Here is a 26133-nt window from a genome sequence, read left to right on the forward strand (position 1 = left end):
TCCTGAAAGAGATATAGTAGTTTGGAAAGATTGAAAGCCACTGTTTTAGATTGTCAGCTCTTTGGGGCAGGGGCTGTTTTGAGATCTGAATCTTGTACAGCGCCAAGCACATTCCAGCAAACTCCTTTCACCTGTGATGTAAACTTGAACTTGAATCCAGGTCTCCACAGATGACAAGCCAGTGCAACATCCCCCTCCTATACCTATGGGTCTGTCAATGGGAGACCCTGTGAGCCTGTAAATGGTGCGAGTCTGCATCAAATCACCAAGACATGCCAATGGAGCCCTCACTGATGGAATACTGAGTGAGATTTAGACGGAATAGCTGCACAGCTTCTGCCGGATGGGAGGAAAGCGAAGGCGCCCAAGCCCAGCAATGTCTCTGTTAGGCTTTGATTTTGTCAGGTTTATTGACTTTCCTGGGCACCTTCTATATTACAGTGTGGCCACAGGAATGTCCTTGGACTGGGGCTGATGGATAGGGGGGCCGGGCAGAGGCACTGGACCAGTGCTTTAATATGATCCTTTGTGCCTCAAAATAATGCGTAATTTTCCCTTTCCAATCCATTGTAGCCTCTCTAGCTCCCAAAGCCCGAGATTACTGGCTGGTAAAAGTCAGTGTAAGCTCACAGATCCTCTGTTCTCTTGGCTACATAAGTCATTCACTGTTGAATCTGATTGTGCAGATGGGTAGATAGAAGACTAAAACACTACCAGCTAAATGCCAGACAAATAACTCACCTCAGAGGTGAAGAAACAGATTATTTAAAAATAAACTTTCAAACAGAAGAAAGGGAACTGCAGGTAGAAAACTGACAGAAACAACAAACCTCGACTGGAAAGTCCATTCCCCATTTACCTACCTACCAGGACCTGTGTTCAGGATTCCGTGCTTTTCCTGGAAACAGCGGAGCATTGTCCTGCCCCATCCCTGCTTTAGGTAGCCATATTAGAATCAGCTGTTCCTGGGGTAACACAGAATCTTGAACTCAGGTCTTGGCTGGTAACGTTTGACGTTCACCTGTGAGAGCAGGAACCAGCCCCCAAGGGAATTCAGGATCAGAGTCAAGATGAGAATGTGGCTGTAGCAGCCCCAGACTGGGCATGTACCAACACAATCCATCCGATAGTCCTGGTTCATAAATCATCAATTCCAGAAAACCAGACCCCTTTTCTTCCTTCACCCATTTGTAGGTGTTACATTTTGGGCCCCTGGATGCCATGACAGAACCAGCCTGTCACAGGCCATGCATTAGGGATGACAGCCAGGGGCAGAGCTTTCATAAAACACCCCTGCCTCCCCACCAAACAAGGGACGTGCTTCTGGGAGCATGCTGGCTGACATTCCAGCATGACACTAATGGCATGGCCACTCCCCCGTGTTCACGCCAACACGATTAGCATCTCACGGAGGAGTCAGTCAGCCCCGGGCGGAGGGCTCCTGCCACAAATCCTGCAGTGCAGGAGTGGGAGGGACCCAGCCCTGCAATTACCCCACAGACCTACAGGGGTAATTAATGACTCAGGGTGACAGGCAGCTGCAGGTTACCAAAGGGAAAACACACCCTCCCTCAGAGCTGGAAATAGCCCCAAAGGCAGCTTCAGCAAGGGATGAACATCTCCAGAGACCCGATTATTTATTTCCTTCTTGCTGAAACCAGCCACCTGTGCTGCATGGCTTAGCCCTTTCAGTGCCGCACTCAGCAGAACCTGGAAACAGAGGAGGGTTGGTTTTGTGGTTAAGGCACTGAAGTGGGACCCGAGAGATCTAGGTTCAATTCCCAGGCTCACTGTGAGAGCTCAAACATGTTCCTTAAACCAATAGTGGCCACTGATTGTGGTGTGTCTGTTTCTCAAGTTGGGCACCCAAAACCTGTGGCCATTTATGAAAATGCTGGTCCTGTTCTCTCTGTGCCTCAGCCTTCCCACTGCAAAATGGGAACAAGGAGGCAGCTCCTTACCTCACAGGGGACAGCGAGGGCTAACCTCTGAACAGTGTGAAATGCTCTAGACACTACAGTGCTGGAGGCCCAAGAAGTTCCTAGATAGGTGGCTCTTTAGCCATGGCTGGGAATCCCCCACCTGGCCCAGTGGCTTGTGTGTTCCAGTGGTGCTGGCCAAGGGCATGGGCAGGCATGCTCCAACAGCGCTGATGAAGTTAATATGTTGTGTGCACGTGCGTTACTGACAGTGACTCTGAGCGAGAAACAAGCTGGCCAGGAGGGGCAATTTTTCCTCCAGGAAAATGTCCCCAGGTCCCTGAGACCTCCCTCTTTCGCTCTTATAGATATGCTCTGACTAGGAATTATTCTGGGGAAGTTCTGTCGCCTGCATTATACAGGTCAGACTATGATCACAGCAGTCCCTCCTGGCCTTGGAATCTATAGCATTTCCTGACTCACTGAGCTGGAACGTGGGAGGCAGGGGAGAGTGGGGTGACTGCAGGGCTGAGAGCTCTGGCAGGGTGTGGTTGGTCACTCCCTCCCCCCACCAGGAAAGAAGGAACATTTCACATAACAAGATGACTGCTGAGTTGTTGTGTTCCCCGGCGTGGCTGGTGAAAGCAGCTGTTGTGCTGGGAGTCAGAGCCGCATCCCTGTGCGGCCCACAATGAGCAGACAGGAGCTTGGGTTTGTAGGAAAAGGAGATCTGATCCCCAAAGGGATCCAGTGGGAGATTCTCTGACACCATTGGAACACAGCTAACCTGCATTAACCACAAGTCAGCAACAGCTCTGGGGATCTGGCTGCATGAGCCAGCCAGGACTGGGCCTAATGTGATAGCCACTCCAGAGGGCTCCTCTGGGGCAAGTCACCACAGGGATTTTGACTCCTAGTTCACCTGCCAATTTCCATCTGCCTGCTGTGATTGGGGTAACCCCACTCCCAGTTCAGTGCATCCCTGCATTGCTGGTTTAGAAAGTGACACTAGTGACCATCAGCTGGGGGAGGTTTGCACAAGGCCACTCTCCTGACGTTGCTGGGATCAACAAATTATGTTACAGGCGGAGTTCAGTGGCAACGGATCTGTGGGGCACAGAGGAGGTGTTAATCTGCCCATCCCACAGCCTGAGCTTTCACCCCATGGCGAGGGTGTCCATACCTGTGAGATACATCTCCTCCCCTTCCGTGAACATCTGGTGGCAGCGGACGCATCTGGCACAGGTTGGGTGGTAGTGCTTCCCTCCTGCCTACAAACAAGCAGAGGAAAATGGTTCCTAAGCAAGCAGAAAATGCAGATCCACTTTTGCCTCCATTCCTCTGAGCGGGAGCTGCCCAGTCCCCTCCACACTCCTTCTGCTTGCAGTGCAAAACACAAAGCAAGATGAAAGAGCCTAGCAAAGGAGAGCTGGGGCCCCAACAAGGAACCACAGATGGCAGACCAGCCCTAGACACACTAGGACACTAATATCTTTGCCATGGTGCATGAAGAGAACCCATGTCCAGGGTCCCATTTCTTTCAAGCAAACTGAGTGCAAGGTGGATGTACCATGTTACAAGCTCCGCCTTTCACACTCACCTGGCAGTGGGGTAAATGACTATCCAAAGTGAAGGGCAGCAGAGAATTAGGCCCAGGCAGCCCCAAACCAGTGAACTGGGGACCAAATCCTGCAAACTTTGACTCCCAGAAGCACACCTCAAAGTCAACAGTATTACTTATGTGAGTAAGGACTTACAGGATCAATTTCTGCATTTGCTTTCAGAAGGATTCTGTAGCTGTAGCTCAGAAATGTCCCATTGTTCAGCTATGGAGACATATTTTTCACCAGTTCCCACCCCAAGCATCTCCACTGGAGTTGGACAGGGTGCCCACTTTGGCCCAGGGAGGGGGTCACAGTTGTGAAATATCATAGCAGTGGCATAGGCTTCTGTTTGGCAAACTGTCACTGGGATTTTTACCATCTTGGGAGAGGGAGAGACACACCCACAACAGTACAAGGGGCTCACTAGGTTTCATTTTGCAGCCCATTCCAATGGAGTGAAAGCCAAAATGATTCCTGCTTTATTTTTTTTCCAGCCCTGATTTCTTGGGACTCTCTAGAAACTTTTCTGCTGCCTTCAGTGCAAATGATGCCCAAACTTTAGAAATAACAACCTGCTATGTTCCCAGTTGTGATGTGGCTGGTCTGTTCTCCCTGCACTCTGACAAGGATAATAGGTTTAATTGGTAGCTTGCTTCCACTCAGAATGTCTGCAAGAATTTCAATTATAGACTCATTTGCTGGGCTTCCAAGCTCAGAGGCAGCAGTTGGCTCTGGGCTGTACTGAAACCTGGTCTGTACTGTATACAGCGTAACCCCCAAGGGACATTTTATGATAATATCAGAAGGGAGGAGGACTAGAGAGGCTGGTAAGGGAATGAAAGAAGAAAGAAGGGCTGTTGTAACTTACTGTATCTAACTTAACTGTTTCTCTTGTATCAGGAAACAATGAGGAGAATGGGATAATTTGCTAAGAAGGGATCACTGACTCCATCATGAGAAAGGTTCTTACTAGATTATCTGTGGGGCACTGATAGAGCTTTTCACCATCCTAGTCTTGGCTTCAGCAGCAGGTGTCAACATCACAGAACGCTCCCACCTGACTGGCATTAACTGTCTGTTTCTGGTTGGCAGCTTCATCAGACAGGCCCAGGAGCAAATGGGCCACAGAGACTGAACTCCCCTCACCAGGTACGTTGGCAGGGTCAGTGTGTGAGGGAAGCTCACTCTGCTGCTACCCTTGCAGTCTATGTTTTGTAGTCAAGCAGAGGAGCTCAGGGGCTCGGGCTTCAAACCCAGCATCCATACTTCACTAGTGCCAAATTCATTTCCAAAAGAAAGGACGAAAGTCAGAAAAGCCACTTGTGGCACTAGCTGTGGAGGAGGCTCTGACACTAGTACAGAGGCAGAAGAACGAAGGGCCAAATCCAGTTCTCACTAAAGTCCAGAGGACTTTCCATTGCCTTCACTGAGGGCTGGATCGGTCTCCAAATGAACAAGGACAAGTGGAGCGGTCTCCACTGTCCAGAATGCTTTCGGACCATATCTTTCTTTTAAATACATTGTATGTTTTAAATAATCTGTTCAATTGTTTCAAGATTGTGCAAATCCTAAACCTGCCCTGCCACTAAAAATCCAAAACACCCCCTCTCCCCCTTGGATTTGTCAGGAGCCCACTCTGTATTTCCCATTGTTCAGAAAGCCTTGGCTATTTTTATTCTTTGGCTTTGGGGAGGTGTACCCCGTAACTGGAATAGCAAGGGTTACTGCAGGTCAGGTCAATACTGAGCTGTATTAGCTGAGCTGTGTGGAGACACAGGCCTTAAATAGGATGGGGCGCTGCCGGTCAGCACTGAGATACACTAGCTGGGCTGTGCAGAGCAGAGTACACCGCAATTCAGGCCTATCTTCCCCTCTAATCACAAGCTCTGAAACAAACATCCACAATTTAAAACTCAACAGTCCCTCTGCAAGGAGAAGTGATTACACTTCAAAGCAGAATGCAACAATCTTGTTTATTTTGTATTGATTAAAATTACAGCCATTGTACAAGCCTGCTGGAAGCTGTGAGTGAAGAGAGCTACTCATTATTACTTGGGGTCCCTTAAAGTTTCATTAATCATTCAAGGCTGACTGCACAACTCACAGTCATTTGGAACACCCAGAGGGTCATGGGATAGCACAAGAAAGCTCATTACGGCCTAAAATTATTTAAAGGAGCCTCTTCTATTTTGAGCTCTGCCAGACAAGACAATGAAGGCCTATTGCTTTAAGGAAAATAATTCATCTCGAACTCCTGGGCATCCCACCCTAGCCTAGTGACTGGTTCGTGATTGGCATTGGCTGGCCAGAGGTGCAGAAGGAGCCCTCTTCTGGGCAATGCAAGAGCAGAAGAGACATGGGAGAAAGGTGAGGGGTCACTCACATTTCGGCCACGACTGAGCAGAGACTGTGAAGTGACACTGCACTGGCTTTCTGGAAAGATAGGTCAAGTAATGCCCAAGGAGCTCTCTGCGTCTCCATCCCTCTGCAGCCTTCACTGCACAGCACATCCACTCCCCATGCCCTGTTTCCCTCAGCTCCATTCCAATAGCTGGATGAAAGTCAGCAACAGAGTCTGCCCAGAGGTACCCCAGAGCCCAGCTGATTTATTTCCAGCCCACTTGGTCACTATTGCACAGTTCCCTTGCCTGGGCACAGGGAATCCCACCTGCCAGTCGCAGCAGAGATCTTGAATAACGGGGCATGGCTGATGTTCAGAATGCTGCACAGACATGAACCAATTCTTCCCCACAGCGGGCCATGAAAGGATCATTATCCCCCCATCGCAGGTGGGGAGACTGAGGCAGGAACCAAGGACGGAGGTGGATGTGAACAGTGGTGTCAGTTACAAGCTGGTGAGGTGGTGTAGCGTGGACACAGAGGAGGCAGAAGAGCAAGGCAGCAGCATGAAGAACAGCCCCAGGACGGGGTAAGAAGGTGGAAGGCAAAGCAGCTCCTCACACTCTATATTCCCCCCTAGTGGTTACTCTCTGGTACAGCTCTGCCCTTCTGCTCCCCAAGCATGTGCACACTGACCTCTGATGGAATGGATCCAAAGAGGTGAGGTGATTTGGCTGAGGTCCCAAAGGGAGTTAGTGTCAGAGCCAGGAGGAGCGCTCAAGAATGCACAGCACCCAGGTTTCAGCTTCAGCCATAGTCCCCTGAAGGGGGTGGGGAAGGGGCTGGATGGCCCAGGGGGCTGGGTACCAGGGTCCAGAGACTTTTGCCTCAAAGTCACTGCTTTGGAGCCAGTCCAGGTCAGTAGGGACCAAAAGCACAGGACTCACGGCTCTTTGGTGGCTCCTGCACAGAATGAGGGAGAGAGGCCACAGCCCAGCTACCACCACAGCTGCTGGCTGGCTCAGCAGGGAAGCCATGGAGACGGTACCCTGCTCCCTCCAGGGCAGCAATGAGGCACACTCCCCCGCAGCTGTCCATACAGTGCCCATCATGGGGGTACACACAGGACCCCACTCTCCAGGACACTAAATTCACTTGAAAAATGTCTTTCAAAAAATAGCCAAGTTGAGTGAGAGCAGCGGCCAGCAGGATCACTCTGCTAGCACCTCTGGATTTCAGGCCCCCCTCGTGTCCCTGAGGGTGTCGGAGTTAGAAGAGCCCTCCATACCTTCTGCCTAGGACTAACCTGGCATGGGAACCATGAGGAGTCCAAGACACCTCCTTTGCAATGCCCTCCCTGACGAACAGCACTTGGAATGAGCTCCATTAAAGGGACAGAGTGAGCTACTAAAGAATCACACCTAAAGCCCTGCTGGGATGCAGAAACCAGCCAGGTCCTTTGTGCTGAATCCCTGCTAAAAGAACAATACAATGCTGCTTGGGCTCGCTAATACCATTCACATAAACCCCTGCTCCTCCTCTAGACTGGCCTGTCTCCCTTGGGTGCTTGCACCTCACCGCTGGCTCATTCCACCAGCCTAAAGGGCGTGGCTAGTGGGCCTGCTGCTTCCCTTGCAGACAGCTCTGCACCTCTGCCAAGCCTTTCCTCTGCTAGTGCACAGCCACATGACTAGCAGCCGTGTTGGATGTGTTGCCGTGGCAACTGGTAGGGGGAGTGGAGTCTGGCTACAATCAGGCTCCTAGGTGACTGTATTGAGAGAAGCATCTGAAAAATGTGCCAGTGTCACCAGGAGAGCAGGGGCAGTAACCGATGGTTATCATGGGTGCTCAGCGATGCCCATGCTATCCCTGGGAGATCAGACATGTGCTGGCAAAGTCCCTGGCCTCCAGTAGCAGGGGAACGTGGCTAGGATTGAGGAAGGAGGGGTCCCTTTGAAGAGGCACTGAATTCCAGCTCAGGTGCTGGGGCAAGGCACTCTGTAGACAAATACCACGCTGCCTCTGCCCATCCATCCATCCCCGGTGCTCAGATATTAAGGTGTTGGGCATGGTGCCAAATTAGAACCCACACAGATCTCTAGGAAAACACCTATTAGGCACCCACGCTACATACACATGCTGGCACCTGCCATCTGGGAGGACTGAACCAGGGGATCCTCCTTCACCCTGCCACTTGTGCTAAAGGAATAACTTCCTCAGCTTCGAGTAAGTAGCAGGCTCTTGTACGTACCTATCACCTGGGCCACATCAGCCAGCCATATCTATTACCACAGTCACCTGTACCACCTTGCTACTGCCCTGCAAAGTGGTGCTGCTGCTTCTGCGGCTAGACTCCAATTCCAGAGGACAGTGCTGCTCTGTCCCACCCCAATTCCTGGGACCCAGCCATTTTTGCACTCAGGATACCAAGGTCAGTCAGTGTCCAGACCTCCATATTATAGAGGAGGAAACTGCAGCCCAGCTACGGCAAAGGGCTCACCCCCAGGTGCACAGGGAATCAGTGGCAGAACCAGGAATGGAAGTGAGGACCCGCAGTGCCCCGCTCTAGCCCATAGATCACACCACCTTTCAGTCATTTGCATCACCCGAGTGTGACCGGAGGGGCCGTGGTTTGCAGAGAGTGTGATTTAGGGAACACCCAGTTAAAATGGCTCATGACAGTGCTTAGGTCACTGACAAAACTCTCAGGGGGTCCCCTTTGCAAAGGGCTGGCTAGATGGTTCCTCTGCACCGTGGGTGGGATTCACTCGCCCAGCCCTCTGCTGCTGGAAGGAAGCTAGCAGTCTTCTGCCTGCCCCAACTCACCTCCAAGACCCTGCCACTGATGTACCGGTCACAGGTCTCACACTTAATGCCGAACTGGGCATGGTAGTCAGATTCGCAGTATGGAACGCCGTCCCTTTGGAGGAGAGAGGGAGACAGGAAGTGAGAGGAGGGCGAGGGCACGGGGCAACTGAGAGACACCCCCCCCCCATGTGATACGTGGCTTTCACTGCATCAGATGGCTCAACTGAGATGTGGCCTGTATTAGAACGACCTCCCCAGAGGGGTGTTTGCTGGGAGGCTCTTCTGCTGTCAAGGGAGCAAGCAAGTGACCATTGGAAGGTTGGTGATGAAGCAAGAGGGCAGCTTCTTCAGTCGTCACCCCTCCTACCACAGGCTCTCCTCACCTACCCCAGCCCCGCCCCTCCCCCCCTCTCCCCCCACAGGCTCTCCTCACCTACCCCAGCCCCACCCCTCCCCCCCTCTCCCCCCACAGGCTCTCCTCACCTATCCCAGCCCCACCCCTCCCACCCCTCCCACCCTCTCCCCCCACAGGCTCTCCTCACCTACCCCAGCCCCGCCCCTCCCACCCTCTCCCCACACAGGCTCTCTTCACCTACCCCAACCCCACCCCTTCCCACCCTCTCCCCCCCACGGGCTCTCCTCACCTACCCCAACCCTGCCCCTCCCACCCTCTCCCCCCACAGGCTCTCCTCACCTACCCCAGCCCCACCCCTCCCACCCTCTCCCCCCACGGGCTCTCCTCACCTACCCCAGTTCCCCCCTCCCCCCACGGGCTCTCCTCACCTACCCCAGCCCTGCCCCTTCCCACCCTCTCCCCCCATGGGCTCTCCTCACCTACCCCAGCCCCCCCTTCCCACCCTCTCCCCCTATGGGCTCTCCTCACCTACCCCAGCCCCGCTCCTCCCACCCTCTCCCCCCACGGGCTCTCCTAACCTACCCCAGCCCCACCCCTCCCACTCTCTCCCCCTACCTACCCCAGCCCCGCCCCTTCCCACCCTCTCCCCCCACGGCCTCTCCTCACCTACCCCAGCCCTGCCCCCCCACCCTCTCCCCCACATAGGATCTCCTCACCTACCCCAACCCTGCCCCTCCCTTCCTCTCCCCCCACAGGCTCTCCTCACCTACCCCAGCCCCGCCCCTCCCACCCTCTCCCCCACATAGGATCTCCTCACCTACCCCAGCCCTGCCCCTCCCTTCCTCTCCCCCCACAGGCTCTCTTCATCCTCCCTCCCCACTATTCTGTGGGCTCCCCTTCCTCTGTCAGCTTGTTTCCCCTGCAGGCTCCAGCTCATTGCTCACTCCACACAGGGGCAGGGCGAGGATTTTATTACAGGCTTCACCTTCACGCCTCAGTGCTTCTCTGAGAGAGCAGCAGGAGAGCAGTTCCAAGCGCAAGGGAACTCTTCCTGCAGGCCAGGTGTCTGATCCCCCCCACACCCCAGCCAGGCCAGGCTCATGCAGCCCCTCCGCCCCCAGGAGGGGATTCAGGACTCCTGGGCTGCCTGTCAGAGGGCCCCATGCTACCCTTGGTGTCTCAGACCCACCGCATTTGCACAGACCACAGCAATTGTTTGGAGCTGCTGGCCCTTGACCAGCTTCAGAGGAGGGGATGGAGTGGGGCTCCTGGGGCAGCTAAGCCCTGCTCTGGAGTCTGAGGAGGAGGAGAGGAGTGGTACGAGGGTACAATAGAGTTGCTCTTGCCTGCTAATGTGACTGAATGCGCCTGCAGCCTCCTAGGGGCCATCTAAGCCTGGCCTGTAAAAGCCTGACGGCGGGCATGCTTCATGAGCCAAGACCGTGCCAGAAACCCTGCAGCCGGCCAGCATGCAGAGCAAGAAACCCTTTCCCTGCTGCCTGCTCTCAGCCTCAGACAGTCACAAATATACACGGAGACCACAGCCCGCAAGGCCGCTGCTGTGCCCAGCACCACAGCCACCAAGGGGTGAGGGACAGTGACAGCCTGCCTGGACCAGACGCACGGGCCACTCGAGCTAATGGAGACTCTGCCCCGGGGGAGCAGGACCAAGGCCTATGACAGGTACTTGAGCAGATGTGCTGTTCCATTCAGAAGAGGGCATGCGTGCCACATACTCACCAGTCAGCCCGTTCCCTGCGCAGTAGCATGTCTCGGAGGGATTCCGACAATCCCCCTCCCCATCATGGTGAGCCCCTTCCCTAAGTCTCCTCAGAGACATGTCTAGAACTTCCAGGATGCATCCTTCCCACCCAGCTGTGGGGTGTGTGTGGAGACAGGTGATCAGCTGGCTCCCCACCCAGAATCCATTTCTGTGGTATGTGCTTCTGCTGCCCCTGCAGCCTGATGGGCGAGGGGAGTCGGGAGCCTGCAGCAATCCCAGGGGCGTACACTAGCCCTCGGCCTCCTTTTTCCCTCCCCAGTGAGTGGCCACGGTGCAGTGAAGGATGACGGGTAGGGACGAGGAGACACTCACTTGCTGATGTACTCGCCAGTCAGGATGATCCCGCAGGTTTGGCACTTGAAGCAGCTGACGTGCCACTGCTTCTCCAGGGCCAGGAGCGACTGGCCATGCTTGATCTCCTCCTTGCAGCCTGCACAGTCTGGGGAGACAAAGGATGGGGCAGAGCATGAAACCACCACAGCTTCCTGCTCCAAGGGGTTCTGCAGCCTGGCGAAGGCACAACTGGGAAAGCCACGCAAGGTGAACTGCAAGAGTTGGCAACACTGAAGCCCCGCTCTCATCTCACTGTCATCTAGAACAAGGTGCTGTGACTCGCATATTTCAAACTCTGCCCAAGCTAGAGGGGACCTATTGAGACAGTTTGTTGACTTGTGCCATCATTCCCTAAAGTCTTGGGAGCCGGGACAGGATCCTGTGCACACCGAGTGACTCAAACGCACAGCCCCACACTTACAGCAATGCACACAGATACACACACACACTCCACGGAGGGTAGGTCTGCACAGCATTCGGCGGTGTGATTGCAGCTCAGGTGGGCATACCTGCACTGGCTTTATTCTAGCTAGCGCAACTGAAAATAGCAGCGAAGACCCAGCGGCATGGACCCTGGCACTGGATTGTACAAGCTTGCCCAGAATCCGGAGTACATACTTGTGTTGATAGCCCACACCGGGGTCCATGCCACTTTATCTTCACTGCTATTTTTAGCCAGGCTTGCTAGAGTCAAGCTTGCAGTGTGGACATATCCACAGGTACACACAAATTCCCATACACAGAATCAGAGAGAAGTGTACACACACATAGAGAATCAGACCATTCTCTCCCTGTTCTCTCCCAGAATCAGACACCTTTTCACCCTCTGATATGGGTGCTGGGAGAGAGGCCTCTGATGAGAGCTACCCCAACACACATTGCATTTTTTTTCTAATGGGAATATGCATCTTCAGCACATTCCCTAATGAGTCCCAGCACTTTGCGTATTGCATAGCAAGCTTCCACAGTTGGTGCTAAGAAAGAGCTGGGCTCCTCAGAGGAAAACTGGGTGGGGTGCCAGGAGCACAGACAGCACAGGGGCAAAATGCACTGGGAACATGCCACGATTCTGCTGAGCAACTGGCACCCCCAGCCTCGCCCAAAGCAGATGGCCTCACTTGGTGGGCATCAGGGTGCGGCCAACCTCCTTGGCTCATCCTGGTTTTCGAGCTGCTTTTCTGAGATCCTCAGAGCGAATGCTGGCAGGGAGTCATGTTTGGAAGGGGAATAAATACCAGTGACAGCCACTTCCCAGCTTGGGTGGATGGGGATGCAGCAGTCTGGTGTAGCCATGGTCTCTTCGCCAAATATTTCCCAGTGTTACTAGCAGCAGTTCAGCTCTACCAGTGGAAGCCCTGGTGCTGAGCAGGGTTTACCCACTGGGTCATGAGCTAGGTGACCCTGGGGTTAAAATACTGGCAGCCCTTGAATCGCATCCGTATTAGTGCTCCTTGCATGGCTCCCCCCTCGGGTAGCAATGGTGGGAAGTGTCTGGCAGCAAGCTGAGCATAGGAAGGGCTGTTCTCTAAGCTGTGTGTACATCAGCCCGCTGCAGTATTTACCAGCCTTCCTTCCTTTCCCATTTCCCTGGGCTCCCATCAAGGCTGGAAGCAGGAAGCATATGGGCCTGAGAGCCCTGGCTTTGACTCCTCTCTGCCCTTCTCTCTCTTTCACATCAGGGACTCTCTAGGATTTCAGGAGTCTGTGTGATACATGGACAAGGTGTTTCTTTTTAACCTCTTTGCTGCCGGTCTCCAGCGAGATTTCAGTCCCCTGTGCTATACGAATGCAGCAAATACAGTGCATTGCAAGCCGACTGAGTGGTAATCTCGACAGCACCAAAGGTGTGTTTTACCCACCACACTTCAGGGCAGCTGTGCAGCTCCATTTTACCCCCATGCATCTGCCACATTGGGCAGAATTGGAGTGGCACACAGAGCAGCAGCTCAATTAGGCCCTTCTCGCGTGAGTCATTCTCTGCTGTGCTCTGGCACCTGCCCCTACATGGCACCACTCCCCCGGGTTTGCTGCTCACCTGCCTTTCAGGCTTGCTCCTGTTATGTTGGCAGTCAGGGGGTCTTGGAGGAGACTTGCAGAAGCAGCCTGCGGCCTTCTTTGGGGATGTCCTCATCCGAGAACTTACCCTTGCTTTTGCTACTAGACAACAGTGGCACTTCCCTCGCCTCCCCCAGGGGTCCAAGGCTCTGCAGTCCCCAACTGGCTGCAGTGCCATGGAGGTGATAAGGGTGCAGGCCAGGAGCAGCGAGGGAAGCTGTCTTGGCTTATGCACATCCTGGATGCTGCCTGCAGCTAGTTATGAATAATCCATGCTGCCCTTGGGTAACCTCAGCTCTTCAGCACAGCCGAGGAACATCTGAGAGAGGATTTCAGAGGCTATGGTCTCCAGGGCACCTGACCGGGAGAGGACATGGAAGTGGGTGGGAAGAAACAGATGACACACGTGGTTCCCCTTCCCTTCCTCTCTGCCAAGAGCCTCCTAATGGACACTGGGGGTGGGGGAAGCAACCTTGTGCTGACTCAGCGCTAGTCTGCTCTGGCTCGGATAGACCTGGCCTTGCTGCTTTCATCACCATCATCTGGGGTCTTTCATGTCCAACTCTGCCAGGAGTGTCCCCATTGGGGCAGGGGGTTCACTGGCCTCTCATGCCTGGGGCCGACAGGAGCATACTGTAACATGATGCTAAGGCCAGACCCCTGAGCTAGGTTCACACCAGATCAAACCATTGGCCTCTCCAGTCCAGTTCCCCATCTCCGTCAGTGGCCAGTACCAAATGCCTCAGAGGAAGCCCTGTAATGGACAGTAATGGGATAACCTGCCTGGAAGGGATGTTTCCTCCAGACCCCACCAGTTTTTGTTGGCTCATGCCTTGAAGCAGGAAGGGTTATAGCCTAGCTATATTTTAAAATCCTGTCCAGTGTAACTGTAGCCTCCACCCAGTTGGTGGGGGTCATGGGATGGAGTGGACACACGAGAGAGAAGTGGGGGACCTACCGTTTAGGGGTTTCCAAGTTTGGAGCAGACCAGACATCCTTAAGTCAAATTGAAATTAAAATGAACTAGATTTAAATAATAAATTGGGTTCCTCCCCGGCTTTCCCCCACACCTCCAATGCAAGAGCTCCCTGAACCCAAGAGCTATGGCTGGGATGCGAATCAAGCCCATGATGGGAAACTCCACAATTCAGGGGCCCACACCTTGGCCTTAGGTCTCGAGTGGGAAAGCAAAAATCCACCTTTTCCCCTGCCCAGTGGTGTGAGGGTGGATCAGCCAGCGCGGTGGGGTCTGTCTGGGTTCACTGGGTCAGTGCTGTGACTTTCACATTCTGATCCACAGACTTTTATGCATTAAAATCCCATTGAAAACAAAGAAAAACAGAAGGAAGAAGTCTTCCATGTCAGTTTCTAAAAAAGGACGTTGTTCTCCTGAGAGGCTGAACCCCTGCTCCTTTGGAGCTGCCACCTGCTACCCTTTATGGCAAACACATATGCAAACTTCTCCACAAATGCAGGGCTGGCACTGCCCAACACACCCTGTCTGCCACCTACCAGCTGACACTGCTATGGTCTCTTGGGCACCTGCTGAACAGTGCAACATTCGCAGGACTCCCACCAGACTGTCCTGGCAGAGCAGTGAGTGACTCCTGCTGGTCTCAGTGGTGTCCCTTACTGGTGCTGCAGTGAGGGCTTGTGCTTCTGCCACTCAGCAGCTTGGTCCAGCTGACATGACAGGAGTTTGGTCACCAGGGCATGGCATGGCTCCCACTTATCTCGGTCTTCTGCCATCTGCGCAGGAATTATGCTGATGCAGTTCTCCCATGACTTGGATGGCAGCATACACAATATATGTGGGTACCAGCAAAGGATGGACCAGTTATTAACTCATTACAATCCCCTTCCTTGGACAAGGGCCTCAGCCTGTTCCCTCCACAAAGGGAGGGAGAAGGTAAGAGGTGAGAGCTCTAAAAGCCAAAGTGCAATGTAACTGGGGAGAACCAGGACAGAAAGAAAGAACGAGAAAGAGAGAGGAAAAAAGAAAGATACTGTAAACATAAAAGAAACACCAAGACAATCCTAGGCCTAATCCAAAGTCCATCAAAGCCAATGGGCGCCTTTCCACTGCCCTCAGTGGGCTTTGGCAGGGCCGCCCAGAGGATTCAGGGGGCCTGGGGCAAAGCAATTTCAGGGGCCCCTTCCATAAAAAAAAGTTGCAATACTATAGAATACTATATTCTCGTGGGGGCCCCTCCGGGGCCGGGGGCCTGGGGCAAATTGCCCCACTTGCCCCCCCCCCGGGCGGCCCTGGGCTTTGGATCAGGCCCTGTGTGTGAGGGTATAGGAGGTGGCTGTTCAAACCCAGCTACCACAGCAGGGCGAAGTGAGTAAATTAAACCCTAGCGAAAACCAGTGCCTGTTTCCCCTGGATGGTGCTGCTCATGTACAGAGAGAGAAGCCCTGGGGCTCAGTACACTTCTGAGGAAGAATGCGAGTGAGCAAGCAAGACCCTGCTTTTCCAGAGCAGCTGTTGGAAGCCCTGGACACTAGATTGCTCAGTTACCTGTTGATCGCAACAAGTGCGCTGAATCTTGCTCTCAGATGTCACAGAGTGCCTGGCTTGTACCTCCTGGGTGCAAGGGCAGGAGGAGTGACTTTTCCTCCTACTGCTGGCCTTCCCTTAACAGGGCAATCCCACCTCAGACTTACACAGGCGAGGTGAAACACAGCATCCGCATGGGGATCACAGCACTTTGCCCTTCCTCCCCTCGCTGCAGATTTTGGGTTTGGGTATTGTCCCAACAACCTACGCTGTCTTCAGAAATCCCACTGCAGACTGCTCCAGGCTGCAAAGGGCTCACTAGCAAAGCCCTGTCAGGTCATGAATACATGGGATTTCCAGACACCAGTGGTGACCTGCGACAGCCATAGGGAAAGCCCAGGTGGAACAGGGAGATGCCCTGCCTGAGCTGCCTCCCCCACCAGCTCCACAAATAAACCCTAGCCACGCCCGCCTCACCAGTGCTCCACTACACTGCAATACTGGGGCCCTTCCCGTTATTCCCAGCACTGGGGAGAAATCCAGCATTGGGCATGTGCACCACAAGAGAAGCCTGGCACTGGGAGGGTCCCCTGCCCTGGCTGAGTGTCCGGGTTCTAATAGCATCTCTGATTGCTCGTGGGGATGGGAAAGCGTGGGTCTGTAACTGGGGTAGGGAACGTAGGAGCTGTGAGAAGAGTTGTACAGAGTACATTTAAAGAAACACCAGGGAGCAAACAGATCACATTGCTGGCCCCACAAATGGATCCAGCTTCTCTTCCTGGTACCTGCTACCATTGGATCTCTTAAAGGCACAGGCTACCCCAGTCATAATGACTTAGCATGGAGCAATGCCTCCATGATGGGCACTCTCTGCCAGGTCACATGATAGCACCAGGGATCAGAACCTGCCGGATCACCTGTCATTAACCCTTTGCAGACATCACACATGAGAGAGCGAGATCAAATCTATCCAACTTACGGCTCGGCCCGTGAATCTTGATAGGCTTGGAGCTGATCAGCGAATGGGAACAAGCTTGGCAGATGCAGTCTTTCCCGCTGAATGTCACTTTGTCTCCAATGGGGAACGGCTTCCTGCAGCCACAGAGAAGGCAGGAAAGCATAAGAAACACACCTCCCCTGCTTAGAATTCCAGCTAGGCTTCATGGTGGCTTCCTGGGCTAGTCTGTCCTTCTGATCCCATCCATGGGCCTCCGCTTATTCCCTCATGGGGCAGCCATTCAGGGCAGGGGCACCAGCTGCTGCAGTGTTGGTCCCACTCCGGAGTGATTGCAAAGAGCTAAGCTGCACCTGTCTCTTCCCTAGTTTCTCCCGTGGTGAGATCAGACTGTCCAAGGGAAGGATGGAGCAGGTGTGGGGAAGATCTTGGAAGTAGAAGAAAGGGTGTAAGGGGCAGACCAAGCAGGGTGTCAGCCACACCGGGATTTACAGAGCTGCAGGGGAGGACTGAGGCAAGACAAAGGATTGCTTTCTTCCCCTGATGAGAAATGGTGATATAGGAAATGTATACACGCACCTAGATGAATGCACACAGCTACAATCAACCACACAGTGAGACATACACCTGGAGAAGTGTACACCCCTACACCCAACCACAGCCAGATGCATAGAGATACCCCCCCCCCCCGGAGAACACACCCACCCACACCTGAACACAAGCACACACAGGGGCATGCACCCACCCCCAGAGATATGGGTGCAAAACATCGAGAGACACATGCACACACATTCATGGATTCCAAAGGCACAAGAGACCACAATGATTATCTAGTTTGACCTCCTGTATAACACAGGCCAGAGAACTTCCCAAAGTAATTCCTAGAGCAGATCTTTTAGGAAAAACATCCAATCTCCATTTAAAAATGGCAGTGATGGAGAATCCGCCACAACCCTTGGTAAATTGTTCCAATAGCAAATTACGCCCACTATCAAATATTTGTGCCCCATGTCGGTACGTATAGACTGCAATCAAGTCACTCCTTAACCGTTGGCTTATAGGGTCTGTCCCTATAAGCCATGGCTTTTAATCCTTTAATCGTTCTTGGGGCTCCTCCCTGGATCCTCTCCAATTTATCAACATCCTTCTTGAATTGTGGACACCAGAACTGGACACAGCATTGCAGCAACGGTCGCACCAGGGCCAAGTATAGAGGAATGCATCAAAAACATGCAGGAATACAGCCACACAAAGGCACAGATGTCCACAGGGACAACACACGCACAGAGACAAGGACACGCACACAGTCACACATGCAAACACAGGTGGCTGTCTCTGCACTGCTGCTCTGCTCGGGTGGCAGGGCACACAGAGGAAGGCGATGTTGGTGGGGAGGGTGAGTTTCAGTGTCTGGGTGTCAGAGTACAGAGCCAGATAGGAATAGCAGAGTGGGCTATGGGTTAGCATTGAGGGGCTGCAGCAGAGCTGGGTTGGGGGTCCTAGGACTGGAGTAGCAGGGGTGATGTGAGTCAGGAATGAGGTGCCCTGAAAGGGCAGTTTGAGGGGAGCCTGCCCAGTACCTGGTTCCAACCCCCACCCTTTAATGGTCCCTTGATTCACAATGTTAAAGTAATAGCCCAACCCCCTCCAGCACCGCTCAGAGCTGCCCTACAGGAATAGAATGTCTAGCCCTCTCCAGACAGATTTACAGTTCCCCATGAACATTAATAGTTCCCTGTGACACACTGCTGGTGGTTCACTGCTCCGTGTCAGCAACTCGTCTCAGGCCTGACAGACTCACTACACCTAACACACTGTTGTCATGAGATACCCAAAAGGTGGCATGTAATATATCACTGGAAAACTAATAACGCACTGATAATTAATATTCCTGCCTGAACTGTGTACAGTAAACCCACAAAGGACTTTATAGACAGATGCTGGAAATATGTGACTGAAATGTGTTTAAACCAGGCATGTCAGGGGGAGCTTATAAACTGGTTTTCTCCAGACAAAGGAAAGAGGCCAACACCTCAGAGCAGGTGTGGCCAAATTCAATGGGCTATTCGTTGGTATGGGAGGTTGTAGGAAGAGATAATTTGCATTGTGAAAATCACCGGCAGGGGAGAAAATCACCAGCAGGGGAGAAGACAGCCTGGTGTCTACACCAGACAGCCTTGTGTCTGCACCAGACAGCCTGGCATTCACACCCAGCAGGGAAAGGAACTTTATCTGGGGATACATTTCAGAAGAACACATTTCAAAGGTTCCCTGGACTATAAAGAGAGGGGGAGTGAACCCCTAAGTTATCCTTCACTTGAGGAGACAAGGAAAATCAGCGCCCGGGAGTCTGTGGGGAGCCTGACTATGACTAAGCTAGCCAGCCATTGCTGGAGGAGGAAGATTGCTTAGGAAACTACCTTGAACAAAGACTGTAGCTTGTTCAGTTAGGTCTTAGCCATTAGAAAGTGGTATTTTTACTTGGGAGGGGGGTGTTTGTAACTCTTTCTACCTTTAGCCCTTAGACCTGAGCTCGCTTAAAATCTCTCTCTTTTTGATTAAATAAACTTGTTTCACTTCTACCTAAACCAACCCAGTGCTTTAATTGAACTGAAGTGATTGCTAGCTCCAGTCCAGATACATGCTGCTGTTTCTGTCTCTTTAAAGGAGCAGTGAACTTAAAACCTTCTGTGAGCATTTCAGGAGAGGGCTGTACACTGCAGGGAGACAGTTTGGGGGATATTTGGGACTGGGTGTTGGTGTCACTCTGCAGCAAACAGTAACTGGGCAGGAGATGTGACCTGCATGCATGTATGCTGGCTGTTGGTCTCCGGGCTGAGGGCCACAGCACCATAGCATGCATTTAAGACACCCAGAGCTGCAGGGCAGGTGGTGACACAACCCCTTACAGGTCTGGGTTGAACCCCAAAATGTCAGACCCCTTCAGCGTCCGCAGTAACGTTTATCCACCTTGTACTAACACTTAGCGCGTCAGATCCTGACATGCTCTTAGTCCAGCTAATGCACCTTGGCAGTAATTACCACCAGTGCAAAAGGGAGAAGCAGAAGCAAGTCACCTCATTCCCTTGCACACGCTGGCTCAGGGAGACATATGGCCATGAAGACCTTAGCTAGGGTTACCATATTTAAGGTTTTAAAAAAGAGGACACTCCATAGGGCCCTGGCCCCGCCCCTTCCCTGCTCCCAGCCCCGCCCAACTCCGCCCTTCCCCAAAGTTCCCGCCCCAACTCCACCCCCTCCCCTGAGCGCCCCGCATTCCCCCTCCTCCCTCCCAGCCACACAAAATAGCTGCCCGAGCGCTACTGGCTTCACGGTTTGCCAGGCAGCCCCCAGACCTCCAGACCCGCTGCGCCCCCAGCTGGGTGCTTCCCCAGCGCAGCCGGAGCCCGGGAGGGGAAGCGCCCGGCCGGGGGCACAGGGTCTGGAGGTCTGGGGGCTGCCCGGCAAACCGTGAAGTCGGTAGCGCTCAGGCAGCTCGGCTCTTCAGCTACACAGAGCTGAGGTGTCTGGGGGGAGCAGCAGCAGCTGCCGCCGCAGCGGGGAATCTGCCTGCAGCTCGCAGCCTGCCGGAGCCGCTCAGGTAAGCAGGGGACTGCCGGCATTTTCCCGGACATGTTCGGCTTTTTGGCAATTCCCCCTGGACGGGGATTTGAGGACCAAAAAGCCGGACATGTCTGGGAAAATCCAGACGTATGGTAACCCTACCTTAGCACCACCTCTGCTGAGGAACACGCTCTCCTGCTAGTTCTTTCTTTCTCAAACACAGTTCTATGCAGTGTCTCTGCACGGCAAGGCCATTGTAAGCTTCTCCCACATGATGTTGCCAACACACCTCACCCCTGCCCTTAGCGCCCTGCTATTCCAGTCCTGCACCCCCGCAGCTCCACCAATGCACCTCAGCCCTGCCCTTAGCACCCTGCTATTCCAGTCCTGCACCCCCACAGCTCTGCCAATGCGCCTCAGCCCAGCCCTTAGCACCCTGCTATTCCAGTCCTGCACCCCCACAGCTCTGTCAATGCGCCTCAGCCCGGCCCTTAGCACCCTGCTATTCCAGTCCTGCACCCCCGCAGCTCTGCCAGTGCGCCTCAGCCCGGCCCTTAGCGCCCTGCTATTCCAGTCCTGCACCCCCGCAGCTCTGTCAATGCGCCTCAGCCCGGCCCTTAGCGCCCTGCTATTCCAGTCCTGCACCCCCGCAGCTCTGTCAATGCGCCTCAGCCCGGCCCTTAGCGCCCTGCTATTCCAGTCCTGCACCCCCGCAGCTCTGTCAATGCGCTTCAGCCCAGCCCTTAGCGCCCTGCTATTCCAGTCCTGCACCCCCGCAGCTCTGTCAATGCACCTCAGCCCGGCCCTTAGCGCCCTGCTATTCCAGTCCTGCACCCCCGCAGCTCTGCCAGTGCGCCTCAGCCCAGCCCTTAGCACCCTGCTATTCCAGTCCTGCACCCCCGCAGCTCTGTCAATGCACCTCAGTCCAGCCCTTAGCACCCTGCTATTCCAGTCCTGTGTGATGAACAGATTCTCTCCATTCAGTCAAGCTGGGGATTGTGTACAACCAGCGGGTCTGGTTGGGAATTCGCCAAAGCCACGTTCACTAGTAAACTCAGCCAGGCTTGGAACCCAGCTCTCCAGGGGTGACAGGTGAGGGTTCCGGCTTGCTTCCCTGTGGCTTTCACTGAGGCAGGAGATGGAAGACTTGTTTATTGGGCGAAGTGGGGCGAAGTGGGGTAAGGAGAGAAGATCCAAAGAAATTATGTATGCCCCCTCACTGCAATGTCCCTGATGGGAATAGCATGTTTGCTATGTCTGAGGGCACCCATTACAACAAGCTACAAAATACATTTAGGGCATTGCTGAGATGGGTGCATTTGCCCCAGCGCTGGGCTGAAAACCAGCAGTACCTTCCCAGCTTCAGGCATTGGCCTGCTCCTGGGGTGGGGGTGTGGTACCCGGCAGCTGCATGTCCAACTCACCTGCACATGCTGCAGACAAAGCACTTGGGGTGGTATGTCCTGCCCAGGGCAGAGATGACCTCTCCAGTGATGAAGTCGCGGCAGCTGTCGCAGCGGGTCCCGTAGAGCTGCTGGTAGTCATGGGTGCAGATGTACTCCCCGTTCTTAAAGAAGAAGCCGGATTGGGCCAGGTCACAGCCGCACACTAGAGAGGGAGAAAACAGCCCCGAGGGGAGAAGAGTCAGCCCAGCAAGCACCTTCACAAGCTGGGCACGTTTCCTCCAAGAGCTTCCGAGAGATGCCACGAGGTGAGACGTTTCTGAGTCAAGGTGAAGTCATTGGGGGGTCAGCCTGGGCTAGCACAGTCACAGCATCTCAGCAAAGCACTTGGTACACTCCAGTGCATGCTGCACCCATTCCCATAAGGACAACAGCTGAGGGCACACAGGGAGTGAGGCCATGTGTTCCCCCCATCGCTTTTACTGAGGTCCCCTCGGTGGCCCTGTATCTTCACTCCTGGTTTCCACATTCCTCCCTTCCCTACAGCCCCACTTTTTTTCAAAATGGTTGCAACTTGGCCTACGCACATGGGAGCTTTGAATTAATCCTCAGAGAATAAGCATTAAGGTGAAGCACTAACTGCTTTGACCATCATAGCCTGCTGGGCTGGACTTCTCTATAGAACTCGCCAGCCGCGTCCCAGTGCACACCAGGAGGGTCTCTGGGAAAACCTAGCATGAATTCTTCATCCGTAGTCTCTCAAATGTGATTGTTCCAAAAACTTGAGGACTGCAGACATCTCAGTAGGTTCCTTCCTTTCCACAGCCGGCCAGCCCTCCAGCTCTGAAATGCTGAGGGGCCAGTGGGCACCTCCTTCAGCCCCACAAGATGTCACTGTTGGGCTGCGGGCCCGGTCCAGGATGAAGCCTCCTGGTTTTGGAAAGGGATGGGCCGTGCTGAGAGGAAACTGTAGGCCGCACCCAATGATCAAAGGAACTGGCCAGCAAGATGATTCTAGTGCATTGCAGCCTGGCATGACCGAACATGGATTGGGCTAATCTAAGAGCTGCATTATTCCCTCACCCTGCCCACCACACCTGATGGCACCTAAACAGGGTCAGGCACATCCCCCTTCCCTCTACGTTTTGCCTTTACAAATATCAGAGGGTTTTTTTATTTTAATTGCTTTAGTGCTCGTGAAAGTGATTGCCAGGTAGTATTAGCTAGCACCAGGCATGCTGGGGACAGGTGCCATGCAAACTTCCTCCACACAGACCCACCCCTAGGGCTTACGCACTGGCAGGCTCTTCCTGTAGGCTTGGCTAGGAAAGAGGCCATGTAGCTGCAGTAGCTGTCCAATGACTCTAATGGACCCCAAGGCTGTCAGAGCTGCTGTGCCAGGTTTGGAAAGGCAGCCACCACCTCCTTCATCACCTGCTGTGGCACCAAATTACAGTGGCACCAGCATGAAGTGAGTTTCACGATTACGAGTCTGACTTTTACCCTGCATCTCTTTCAATACCAATAAAGCATCACACGCTCCAGGGATTGTCCTTTGAGCAGGGGTACAGAACTGAGGGTCTTCCAATGAAATCCCCCCTTCAGCCCAGGAGCTCTGCTGCAAGATGGTGCAACTGCAGAGAGTAGCAGAGCAGAGCATTCAGTGGCACAACCCATCCAGCCTGGACGGTGGATCTTCTGCTCCCTTAGTTTTGCCCGTGACTTGGGACTGTTACCAGGAGCTTTTAAACCACCCCAGGAAGTTCCCATGGGTGACAGGTGCCTCTTCAGTTTGCTTCTTTTAAAAGAAATCAAGAATCAGCAGGATTCAGCTGCTGCTCCTGTTACCTTGTCATGGCAAAGGCATTCACAGACCTGGAAAGTCGCCATGGGAGTAGGAGCACAGGGCTGCTGATGCTGGAGACAGGAACAGAACTAATCTCAGCCCATTAACTTCTCCAGGAGAAAGAGGCTGCCTTCAGAACTGCCATGCAGGCGGCATGAACGATGCATGAAAATGTCTGTCGGGGGCTGAGTGGCCAAGGAGTGCTGCTTGCTTGATGGGGCAGGCAAAGAGCTAATTCTGGTCTGTGAATGGATGGGCCCCAAAGCCCTCACAGGGTGTGTGTGTGATTTGACATCACTGCATCAGCTGGGGAGTGAAAACTCTTGTTTCAGGCTCTCTTATATACCCTCCCATTCCCCAAGCTCAGCAGAGGGATCTGAACACCCAGGAATGAGGCAGCAGAAAGTGCCAAGATTATCTCAAAGCACTTTATTGGCATTAATGCCCCAGAGTCCCTTTGTGCCATAGAGAGGTATCATCATCCCTATTTTACAAGTGGGGAAACTGAGTCACAGGGAAGGGTAGTGACTTGGTGCTCCAAGGTCACACAGGAAGTCTGTGGCACCTGCCACAACACTGGGATGAAACTGGCCCTTAGTTCCACGCTCTAACCCCTACCCCATGCTCCCTCCCCTAGAGCCAAGTTGTAGAACAGAACAGCTAAGCTGTGCGGGGAGTCCAGCTTACATTCAGGGGGGCTGGTCTGCACTTGGAGAGGGGGACCGGACTTGCATGGCGCATGGAGAGACTTGAACATTCAACAGAAGTCCAGCAACCCTTTGGGGTATTTAGCGCTAAGCCGAGCAGCTCAGCGTCCTGCCAGCCACGCTCTGTGCAGGTCTCCTGTGCGCTTGTCCAAGGCATCGCTGGCCTGGGAGTAGATGTCTGCCCAGTTCCCCGAGCCTTATGTCCTGCCAGGGACACTTACCATGAGGTCCCAGTCAGTCTGCAAGAGGAGCTTCTCACCACAACCCTTCTTCTCATTGCCTCCACTGATACCTCCTGCTCAACCCTCAGTGCCTGGCCCAAGTCAGTTCAGGAAGCAGCTGGAACGCCCCAAGCTGCAGAAGCAGCACGCAGCCCCCCAAAGCCTGCAACCAGCTGTTTGCAGTGCTGTGCTTCTCCCACCTTTGCACAGATGTGCTTCCATTCCCAGCTGGGGACAGGGCCACCTGTGAGGTAACGCTCAGCTCCCCGGGCCTCTCGGAACAGACAGCGCTGTTGCTTCACTCGGTAAGCAGCTATTGGGCAGAACAAAAGCAGGTGCCTCCTCATTCCTCCTGCTGCATCCTCCAGGTACCGCAGTGATGAGGCTGGACGGACGGACGGACCAGCTCTGTCAGACTCAGCGCAGGCCCAGACACAGAGGCAAGAGTTGCAGAGGCAGGTTTTGGCCCCATCTGCCCCAGGGCCAGAAGCACGTTGGCGCTAACCGTTGGGCAATGGCTATCGAGCGCTCTGGGCTGAGGGCAGGCCTGAAAGCGAGGAGGCCAGTGCAGGGGCTGGGGAAAGGTGAGGCTGGGTGGGGAGGGAGCTGGGAGGGGCAGGTGGGGGAGGAGGGTTTCCTCTCATCATTTATTCCCTTTGACTTTGAAATCAGACGGCAGCCACTGCCAAGCTCTCCCCGGTGGCTCCTCGTCCCCTTTGAAGCTGGAGCCAGTCTGAGCTCTTTGTCTAGTGGAAGAGTTTGCTGTTTTGCACAGATAATGCAGTGGGGGAGGGGTTTCTGCAGCAGAGCGCTGTGCACCTGCAGGCCAGCACCGAGAGCGACCTGGGCCCGGTGGGTGGGGGTGTCTGGGAATCTGAGGCTGGCTGTATCCTGGGGAGGTCCCTGTGTACACGCAGGGCGGTGCGTGCATGCAAAGGAGACGTACATTTAGATATATATATTCAAAGAGAGAGATAGTGTGTATATGGGGTTGGCTCTGACTGTGGGAGAGACCAAAACTACCTGGGAGAGAGAGACCCTCCTCCCCGCCCGCGCATGAAGGAGTCACTAAGTGCAGGCGATTTGTGCCCGGGTTAGCGTGAGGCGATGGGAACTAGGAGGAGCAGAGGTCTTTAATAAACCCTGGTAATTCTGTGTTTTACAATTTATAGATCCCGCTATTGGCCCTCCTAAGAGCGGCTCTTTTAATAAACGGACTAAGGAGCCCTTTAGCATCTGTTCAGGGCCATTAGCTTTAACGGCCTCTCAGCTCTGCTCCCCTTAAGCCCCTCCTCAGGACCGGGGGAGGAGCCCAACTGGCCCACGTTGCTCTCAGCAGTCACTGCAAATGGCCCAGGAAGAGCACAGGGAGCTGTGCTTGGGCGATGCACAACGGTGGGCGGGGGGAGCTTTACGCCTCCAGGAGGCAGGCTGCCACGCAGCTCAGGGCACTGCGCCAGGAAGGCCTTGCCAGCTGTTGGGAATGGGATGGCCCCTGCATGAAGTGAGTTGGTGACTCTCACAGTGCAGTTCCTAGTGGACAGGTGTCCACAATACACAAACCACCGTCACAACCATACGCCCCACCCTCCACCCCCAGTTGGCTCATTCCCGGAATGAGGCAAGTCCCAGGATCTGGCTGAAATTTAGAAAGTAAGAAGCCCACACTTCTTCTGCACAGGTTGGTGAGCCTTGTCAAATTAATTAACTGCTATTAACCGTTCATTTATCCAGTGCAGT

The 26133-nt window shown here is 53.9% G+C and overlaps 1 protein-coding gene across 1 annotated transcript in view; it reads right to left on the bottom strand.

Annotated features, from left to right (window-relative positions):
• The window catches only part of ABLIM3 (actin binding LIM protein family member 3), a 52848-nt gene that overhangs the window by 24780 nt on the left and 1935 nt on the right, over nt 1-26133 (bottom strand). Inside the window, exons 3-7 of the mRNA XM_065409019.1 lie at nt 21641-21824; nt 16677-16789; nt 11122-11248; nt 8690-8783; nt 3103-3190 (exon numbers count right to left, since the gene is read on the bottom strand). Coding sequence (XP_065265091.1) covers nt 3103-3190; nt 8690-8783; nt 11122-11248; nt 16677-16789; nt 21641-21824 — 606 coding nt within the window. The remainder of the gene's footprint in view (nt 1-3102; nt 3191-8689; nt 8784-11121; nt 11249-16676; nt 16790-21640; nt 21825-26133) is intronic.

Source organism: Emys orbicularis, chromosome 8 (assembly GCF_028017835.1).
Source record: "Emys orbicularis isolate rEmyOrb1 chromosome 8, rEmyOrb1.hap1, whole genome shotgun sequence".
Lineage (NCBI taxonomy): Eukaryota > Metazoa > Chordata > Testudines > Emydidae > Emys > Emys orbicularis.